We start from the raw sequence: 10270 nt of genomic DNA on the forward strand, positions 1-10270 counted from the left end.
GAGTTGGTCTAATGCTTTTAATCCTTGACAGAGGTCTTGCTGTGATTAATTTTCCAACACTGGCTTAGTTGTATGTGCTTTGAAGAAATACTGGGACTAAAGCACTCTTCATATTAGTCAAAAGGTATTTCTTGCTGGTGATTTGAAATTTTAAATAGAAAATCGAAGTTAAAAACGTTAAGACTGGGCAGCAGAGCTACTAAAAGCTACAGCTGAACTGACACACATAGAGGAAAATCCTGTCAGGTTAAAAACAGAAACATGTTCCACCCATGGATTAACTGTATATCTAATCCACTCATGTTCTGCCACATGGCACACTACCTACACACACAAACTCTGTGGGGAAGAGAATAAGGGTACAAATTTATGGTAAACCTTACTTCCTTCCCATCTATTTCTATAATTCTGAAATTAAACAAACCTAGAAGTGCCCAAACATTTTCCAAACTATAGTATCAGTTATCTGCACAGTCATGTTTCTGAAGATTTGCAAGTCAGTTTATTCACTCTCCAGAATTATCCCTTCTGACTTCAGTATGCAGCACATTATGCTGAAAAAACTTCTAAAGTCTACATCTGTTCAGTGCTATGGATTTACATATTGAGTTTCTCTCTAAAATGACATACATATGTATCATTCATGAGAAACAAAGTCCTTCTTTTGGGAGTCTTCTGAATGGTGTTTCCCACTGTACATGTACTTTCAGTACTGAGACTTAAATGAAAATGTCAAAAGTTGCAATAAATGTTAAGATATTTGTTTAGATCAACAGGGGACTGATTCTTCAGAGGCATTATCTGTTGAGTGAGATTAAGGCAAATGCAACATTTAGCACTCCTGTGCAAACAGCAATTTAGTCTTCCTTTTCTGAACAAACTGCAGTTGAAATCCAATCACTGGATTGCATATTTAAGTTGCCTTCTCACAATTTTTCAGTTACAACTTTATTATGATTAAAGACATAAAGAGTAAATTGAAGACACTACTACAGTTTGTTTGTTGTTTTTAATTACCACTACCCATAAACTCCCACTTTGGCCACCAGTAGCTGGGGAAGAAAGAAGGATATGTCCAAAAGTGTGTCAGTAGCATTTGCCTTTCCCTCTTTCAGCACAGCCAGACTGTAAATGGGTCATTAGTGGAAGAGAGAATAGCCTGAAGATTTTGTAAAAAAACATTTGCCTGTAGCACCCCTGGAAGCAAAAAGGGTGAACCCAACATTAGGGATTGTACCTCTGCCTCCCGTTGACTTGGGCAGCTTCTGAGTGAGAGCTTTAAGATGGAATGAGGTGCAGAGATATGTGCTGTCCAACCATTCTTCTTTGCCAGGAGTTTATCAGTAAAGACTGCTTTAAACCTACACTGATTTGTGCCAGATAGGGTGACTTTAAAGTTTTTCAGTGCTTGTGAGAGGTCAGACAGAAGCCTAAATTAGAGTCAGCATTTCATAAAATACAACAGATAACAGGCACCCTGAAAGCATTACATTCAAATAAATGTTTTCCTTCTACTTGTAGGATTTTGCAGGAATGTTGCACCATTGCTCTAATCCTCCTTACGGCTTCTTGGTTTTTAAAAAAGAGACAGTGTATCTAATTACTTGATTGATGAAAAATGTACATACAAAAGCTGAAAGTGATGAAATTTCCAAAGAACATAAGATACAAGAGGTCTGGTAAGCTAAATATTAACCTTACAATTAGGCAGTTGCTAACTTCATTTTAATCACATTGATTAATGAAACAACAGAATTCACATAGATATAAAGGCAAGTTCTAATACTCCTTTTCAAAAGTCATCTAGAATTGGGTAAATGAAGTTGTCTTTGAACAAGCAATATGCCAAAATCTGTCCTCCACAAATCATTGAAATTACTCCAGATCCTGAAAGAAAAGATATGGGGTTTTTTTGTATTAATTTTTATAGTGGAATACAAACTTTATGATAAAACTTTAAACTGACATTCATTCTATCTTCAATTAAAAAAAAAAATAAACAACCCTCCTACTTCAACATTTTACCCAAGAATTAAACCACTTACAAAGATATCAGCCTCCACAGCAGCTAATGCAAAATCTGTTGTAGGACAGGGAATTTATCTCTCCCTATCACTTAGGAATTTATTGCAGTGGTTGATCCTTGTTATCCATAATATAAGAAAGAAGAACAGAAGCCAATCCTTTTTCCTTAAGGAAATCCTTCTTGGTTTTCAAGATAATCTGCTTTTCATGTACAAATCGATGCTTCTAATTTTACAGAAAATTAAACATTCAGAAATGTAGTTTTGCCATTCTCTTTGAGGAAATGTGATGACTGAAATTCATCTCATCTATTGTAAGTACTTGTACATACTGTTTATAAAACTTGCCTCTGAAGGTATCTGTTTTTTTTCATTGATTTTAAAGGGTCTCAAGAAAGGCTACAACTTTGGACAACTGTCTTTCTGACACTTGAATTGAGATACATTTCATCTTATTACAGGTTAAATAAGTCTCGATTAAGTCCTGACTAACTGAGATTAGTCAGGACTTAATCATGACTTATTTCAAGTCACGTGTCTGCTGTTTGTTTGCAAGATTAGTGTAAGATGAGCATATTCTGGCCTTAAAAGGGATGATTTTTCTTAGATGAGGAAAATCCTGGTACAGCATTATTTACTAGTGTCATTAAAAGAAGTATGAACAAAATGCCTGTACTTCTTCTTTAAATGTTGACAATTCTCAAATTAGTGAGGCAACAATTCATATTATAAACACTAATTTTCTACACACATTTTAGCAACATAAACTTTAAAGAATGAAATTATACCTAATGCCAGCCACCAGTGCAACATCAGGGGAAATTCAGACATAACTGCAAGAAGAAGAAAAGTAGAAATGTAAATTTTAAAACAGCAAGAATGGGGACAAGTAAGCAGTGCACTATGGTATCAAAGATCTGCTTAGTTATGTTTCACAGATTGTATTTTTTACATATATTGAAATGACAAATGCTTTGGGTCCTGACCAGCACCTGCCCTGGCCACCCCCAAGCTGACCCACATCCCCACTGTGGGATACCTGCAGGGCCATTCTCTGACCCCATATTTCCCCCCAAAGAAAGCTGACAGGGGCATTAAAGGGGGCTGGGAAGCACACTGCATATGCTGACAGCTGAGGGTCAGCCCGCAGAGGTTGGATTGGCCATCTGAAGGAAGAAATGATAAATCTGGGGCTGTTGGGAAACCAAGACACATCATCAGATAGAAGCTAACTCCCTGTAAAAATTATGTACAAACAGGCGGGGGTTTGGTAGCTTTTGTAAATTCCTTTATTTAAATACAAAAATTATTAATGAGGAATAACAGTAGTTTAAATTCCAGAAAACCAAACCTGGTAGATGAGAAAATATGCTTAATTTTTTTAAGACAAAGTCTCTGTTGGTCTCTGGCTTAATTTGTTAGGGAACTGGGGAATCTGTCACCTGTATAAAGTGCTAAAAGACAAATGGACAAAGCAATGGAAAATGAAAGATTAATCTCTATGCAGTAGAGAGGTATCCTAATTTGTCAAAAATTCTTTCCTTTTTCTGCATTCTAGGATAAACATATTAACCACATTGTTTTAAGAGAAAAGAATCTTGTCTGATCCTACATAGGGTCTGGCAAGGATGGAGTTAAAATATATTTCCTAATTAGCCATAGAAGCATTCTGCTAAACAGCATGAGAAGAGGGAGCAGATTACTAGGTGTTGGCAAAAAGAGATGATGGGTCTCATTTACAGCAGCCAATTCTTTTCTTTTTCTTTCCTTTAAGGGGTAGAGTTTTGTGGGGGAAAGGCATTTCTGTGGTAAAATGCTCCATTTTTCCCACTGAGATTTAGTTCAAATGATCTGACTTAAAACCTTTGCACTGACTTTGCTGAGGAACAACTCAGTTTTTACTCTGAAGTTGAGCTAAAGTGTTAATGAGTAGTTCTTAAAATATCCAGACATGAACAACTATTAATGTCTTGTTTTGAAAAAAACTCACATCTCCCAGATGCAGAAATTGTATCTAGCCTGGATCTGTTTGATATGAATTGTTAGAATATGAACTAAAGCTCTGATTTTTTCATAGGAATATAATACTTTCAAATTCTGCAACAGATCCAAAATTAGGTTTAAAATGGTAGAATTTAAATAGAGGCATGAGTCAAATGGATGAAAAATAGAGATACATACGTATTTAGCTTTAGGGAAAATTAAGTTAGTCCGGTAATACACTGGATGAATCCTAGTGGATTTGTCCTTCAACTTGTGATACTATGTGACACTATTTAGCAGTAGACCTACTTACCAACTGAAGTAATGATTATATGAATAACAGTAACTGTTACAGCATAGTCCCAAACCCATTCTTCCACAACCAGAGCAAACAGCAGACCACAAAGGAAGAAAGTTATTTCCAAGGATATCACAAGAACTGTAAAGGAAAATAGGATGTTTTCACCAAACACATTTTTGAATGACTTCTTTTTATATTCCAAACAATAGCAATAAGAAAATAAAATACCTGAGAGAGTTATGCATTTTCATGGATGGACAGAAAGGAGGATGCAATAATAATTGGTGGTATGAAATAGCTACTGCCTTTCACATATAAACATATTGCATCAAACTCATAAAATTTCGGGGAAAAAATCATACTGAGATACAGTAATTACATTTGACCCTGAAAAGTAATTCTAATGGAATATGCTTTAATTTTTTTTTCCACTGGCATAGCATAAATGTTCTTTCTTCATATGAAATCAGTATTAACACTGTGCAAACATCCATGCATTTTTATTACTCTTTTAAGCTACGAACCAATTTACTTTTGAGCTTTATTTATTTTACTGACAGATTATGAGATTTGCCTTTGTAAAATAGATTACAAGTCTGGTAAAATTTTATGTATGCATGTAATTTTTTAGGAATTGCTGTTTAGGAAAAAGAATATATTTTGAGGACTTCAGAAAAATTGCAGAAATTTGTATTAGGCTATGTAAAGACACTTTTAGGGATTGAGCTACAATCAAATTCTGATATTTTAATGCCCACTGTATTCAAGCATTACCAAAGCAAAATTGCCATTAGTTGAATGTGACCCATTTCTCTGATCTGAATCCAGTAATTCATAAGAAATTTGCTGCAATAAGATAATTAAATTAAACAGCTTTGTGAAGGAACTTGATGGAGAATAGGTAATTGTTCTGCAATGAAAATGAAGCTTCCTGGCAAAGCAGGACATTTTCTTATGATGATGCAAGATCAGAAGAAGAATTCAACAAAAAGCCTAAAAATCACTTGAATTTTAAATAGCAGTACAGAAATGAGAAGCACTGGCAAGATGCATAAACATTTAATTGCAGCATAGTTAAAATACAGAAATCATTACTGAAACAGCTTTAAAGTACTATCCCTTGGAAGACAAGTCTACATCCATATGCAATATATTTTGTTGAGTGAGGGGAAAAAAAAAAGATAAAGAAACTTCAGTTACCTAAATAATATGGGTTAATCCATGAGGGATTTGTTTTAAAATCAAAAGGTGCCAAACCATCCAACATTTTAATCCTATGGAAACAAAGTGAATATATTTAAACAGGGAATTTTAGTATTTAGAGTTTAGACTACATGACATATTATGAATATTTTTAAATAGTATTTCAACATGTCCCATTCTGAGTTTTGGTTTTGCCCTTGCTCACTTTTATTTAAGATATTTGGTGCTATGCATGATAATCAATAACTTCCTGGGGAGCTATAATTTGTCTTTTTCATTGACTATAAAATCTTTATTTTCCTTTTTTTCATGTCATCTTTTCTTTGATGTTCATTAATTTACATGGTGTAACTGCAAGGACGACTATTAGAACCAATATTTTATATTAGTTTTGAGTCTCCACTTGCCAATTTGAAAGAAGATTCAGGTACAACAATTTATCTGAATTTGAAAAATTATGTTCAGAGAATAACCAGGCCAGGACAGGATGCCTCCAGTATGGATGCTTCCTTTAAATAGGCATATCTCCACCCATGAGTTCCAGTATGCCAGCATATCAGACTAAAGACAGGGAAATCTTACCTGAATACTGCAAAGCACACAGAGAGGACCACATAGTACACAGTATAGAAAACTATTATGCATATCAACAGGTTCACCAGAACAACCTGCAAAAGGGCATAAAACAGTAAAACATAAAGCCATGTTAACAAAAGGCATTCTCAGAAAATAATTCTAGATTTCTATCAAACAAAATGTGAAAAAAAAAACGTGTAAAATAAAATATTTAGGCAGAATTTTTGCTGTTGCTGATTACATAAATGTGCTAAAAGCTCTTTGATACATTTCAGCTCCTAATGTGTTGCTATAATGTATGGCTTTTTTTCTATCATATATTGTTATATACCTACTATATATACAATTTACAAGTGCTATATATACAATATACAAGTGTTCTTAAAAGTAGAAGGACATTTTTTGATGGTTATTAAGAAATTAATAACAAAGGGACTCAAAAGGGAGCTGTAGCTAGAAATGTTTGGGGTTTTTCTTCATTAGGGCTACAGCACTAAAGAGGTCAATCTGTTTAGCTCCGAGGGATGATTTCATTATGATGGATAAGTACCTTCACAGAAAATACCAGGTACTTAAGGGGTCTTTAATCTACCAAAAAAGACACAAGAAGTAAACAGCTACAAGTTCTAACCAGACAAATTCAAAAGATGCAGGAAGGACATCTTGACTTGTAAAGGGAACAAACTCCCTCTGGAAATGAGATCCTACTAAGCAGTAGTAGATGCTTCTGAGGATGAAACTTCAACTCTAACATTCATTTTTTGGCCTTAGTTCTTTGAGTGGTTGTGTGGTAGGTCATGCATTTACAGAAGCATCCAGCATTGACAGAAGTGGGAACACTGTGAATATATCAAACCACCTATTTTTGTATTGCTAAATGTTGTAAAGTGTTAAATACTGAATACTGCCTCTATCTCCCACAATAAGAGAGACCAAAGAGCTTTAGTTTCTAATGCAACAGGAGATAAACCCATCATGCCTGTAGAGACTACTATTTGTCAATAACAAAAAGTCCAGAACAGTCTTAATCTTTTTTCTTTTCCCCTACACCAAAACAAAGCCAAGCAAAAACTGAGAACTATTAATCTCTTCATCCACATTGGTTTGTGGGCTAAATACAGGTCCTTTGTGCTGTCTGTATTCTTATTCTAAATGAAAATTGACCAAATGACCCATTGGATTCCTTCCTTTCCACAGTGCACACCACCACTGTGGTAATGGTAATCAACTACAGAGTCACATGCTAAGTTTGGCAGACATACTATCTCCTACTCTCCTGAACATAACTTCAAGCATTGCAAGCTTAATGTCTGGCACATTTTTAATGGAAATCTTTTTTGTTTCATTGCTCTGGGCAGCTGCAATTTTCCTGTGATTCTTCTTTATCCATTGCCCTTCCTCTTGCCTCTGTGAAGCCTTATCTGCCCTAGATGGAGATTGGTACAGTAATAAAAGTGGGGAGAGAGGACTGAAGGGAAAATCCCAGAGATGAAGGAGGGCTCTGAGACGATGACCTATTGACCTGTAATTACAGTAGGTGAATTCCCAGCCTTGAAGTCAGTGACAAACTTTCTTTGGCCTCAAAGGCACAGTATTTTTCTCTTTGTACCCAGAACATTCCTAGTCCCTGTTTTAGGGATGTAGTGAGGCATTAGCTATAGTACGCTTTGCTTACTTGAGTAAGCCAAGGAAATGCACACAACACAAAAATAAAAACACTGAACATTTTCCAGTTTTATCACATTCTACCTCATTTTTTTATTTGACCTTGCCACAGAAATTTATATATACATTTTTTTTAATCTGAGAATACTTTTTATTTTCAATCTATTTTTCCTTTTCTAGATCTTCTGGTATTTCAAAGCAAAAAACTCACAAGTTAAAATCTACAGGATTATTCATTATATGTCAAAACAACTTAAAAGATGAATCTTAGGAAATCACTGGTGACATCAAATGTAAAATTTTATGACACTTCCAAGAATTTTATCTCACAAGTGGAACGACATCACATATTTTGAAATTCTTTTTATAAGATGCACTTTGCAGTACTTGCTGCCAGCACTATAGGATAAAGTATCTTCTTAATTTTGGGGTTTTTTTTAGGAAGAGAACATTGAAGAACAGTCTGTTACAATGAAAGCAACAGCTCATTCCAGCCCCGCAGCAGTTGTCTAATTCTCTAATACTATCTGGTGACACATACAACACTAAATAAACTCAATTCCCTTTACCTTGGTTTCAGCAGTTTTGACCTTGAGAGCCATGGACACATGATGAGTGAAAGGAAGTGCTCTTGCTATATTCCATATGCCAACTTTAGCAGGAAGAAGCAGCTGGTTTTCACCCCAAAAACCATTCAAATGGGTAAGTATAGGACAGGGTGGGTGAGGTGAGTTGATTGGATTAAGCTGAATTGAGACAGAAGACATCTGTGAGCTAAATGTAAGCCGCTAAAGAGCAAAGAGAAAATCCTGCTTGCTCATGCAATGTTCGTACTTTTGGAGCTACACTCAGCCAAAGTGTATCTAAAACATAACTTGGCTATTTAGACACAACATTATTATTTTTTTCCATCTTTTAATTGCTTTTTTTTCAGCATTCATGTGTTCAGTTCTTTGGGGTTAGTATAACTTCCTACTTTTAATTATCTTTTACATTTTCTAGCATTAATTCTATTGACTATAGATGTGGAGTGATACATTCTTCACAATGTTCTTTGCTAACATTTTTGTTCTGACTATCACTTTATTACATCAAGTATAATTCACATTAAATTAGGTATAATTAAGTTAAGAAATTCCAGACTTGTGTTATGACTCTTTTTTTCCTGAACCATATTTTGTTCCTTCAGTAGAATGAAATTTAGTGTGCTTTACAGCACATCCAACTTCTAGTGAGCAACTCCTTAATGGATTCAAATTTGACTTTTTACAGGCACATTATGATTCAGTATGCTGTATTATTTGGAAAAAGAAGATGCTTCTGAAACTGAACCAAGAATGAACTACTTCTTTTTCTGCTGACACTAACATTATATGTGCAAATTTCATTAGGGTTTTTTATGCCTTTTTAGTCATACAAAATAAATGTTATCTGCTCTAAAATGCAGTCTGCACTCGGCAAACAAGAGCTTTCACTCATAGATTTGATAGCTCCAGATTGTGAATACTGCCAGGGAAATTACTGGTAGTATTGTGTGAAATTCCTTCCTGTGCAAAAATGCTAGCATGAAAATCTGTACATCAGTAAAGTCCTATTTTGGGGGCTGAAGTGATGACAAAGGAACAAAATAAAAAGCCCTAAACGAAGTTGCTTGAATAATTGCAATAGTCGGAGGTAGCAAATAAATGAAGAAATATTTGCTTTAATAATTAAAAAATATTTGGAAAGGAACAAAATGATTCATTCAAAGAGCACACTATCTACCCCAAAGAATCAGCTGAAACCAGCCATGACCTAAAATTAATCTGCAGAAACTTTTTCAGTAGCTATAATTAGCAAGATAATTGAAAAAGTAGTGGATTGCATTAACTCAGATTAAACATAACAAGAGTTTACGTTCACTGACTTCTTCACAAAGGAGGGATTTAACCAGATTGATGATAGAAACAAAATCAACAAGTTTGACTGAAATGTAGTTGAAGCTGTAGGCATGGATTTTTTGGGCAGACCGAGAGGTTCTTCCCATTCTTATTGCACAGTTGAAAACTTTAAATACTCTGAGAGAACAGATAACATTTCTGTCACACCTTTGCTTTAAGATTGTAAACACTTAAATTGTGGTAGCCCAGGGAACAGGAGTAAATCAAACTTGGAAGTGGCAGAAAGTGTGTGTGACCCAAAATACTGACTAAGTCACTGAATAGTGAACATTAACTATAAAGATGATGCTATTAGCTACGTGTTGAGATAATGGAATAATGACTTTTTGTATTTTTTATTTTCTTAAAATTTACCAGATCAGCTGCAGGAAAAAAATGGCAACTCCTATTCAGCAGAGAGAGACAAAAGAGAAGTTTTAATGGAAGTTAAAATAAATTATCTAATCTGGTTTCAACAAGCCCTACTTTTAAACACATACCATTCTTTTGTCATTACACTTTAGAATTTTATTAGGACTGTGAGGAAAAAATAGTACTCCATTACTTTTGAGCCCCTGGAGTTTGTGCTAGTTTGCTTT

General features: G+C 34.8%; 1 protein-coding gene across 1 annotated transcript; it reads right to left on the reverse strand.

The window, feature by feature from the left end:
• Window positions 1–1792: 1792 nt before the first annotated feature.
• TMEM244 (transmembrane protein 244) lies at window positions 1793–8354 on the reverse strand. The gene is made up of 6 exons (XM_041469651.1): window positions 8322–8354; window positions 6094–6179; window positions 5509–5582; window positions 4321–4446; window positions 2813–2857; window positions 1793–1887 (listed from the first exon to the last, which is right to left on the reverse strand). Exons 1-6 carry the CDS (start codon window positions 8352–8354, stop codon window positions 1793–1795), a joined length of 459 nt encoding a protein of 152 aa, XP_041325585.1.
• Window positions 8355–10270: the final 1916 nt, after the last annotated feature.

Source organism: Pyrgilauda ruficollis, unplaced genomic scaffold (genome assembly GCF_017590135.1).
Source record: "Pyrgilauda ruficollis isolate IOZ18807 unplaced genomic scaffold, ASM1759013v1 scaffold24, whole genome shotgun sequence".
Lineage (NCBI taxonomy): Eukaryota > Metazoa > Chordata > Aves > Passeriformes > Passeridae > Pyrgilauda > Pyrgilauda ruficollis.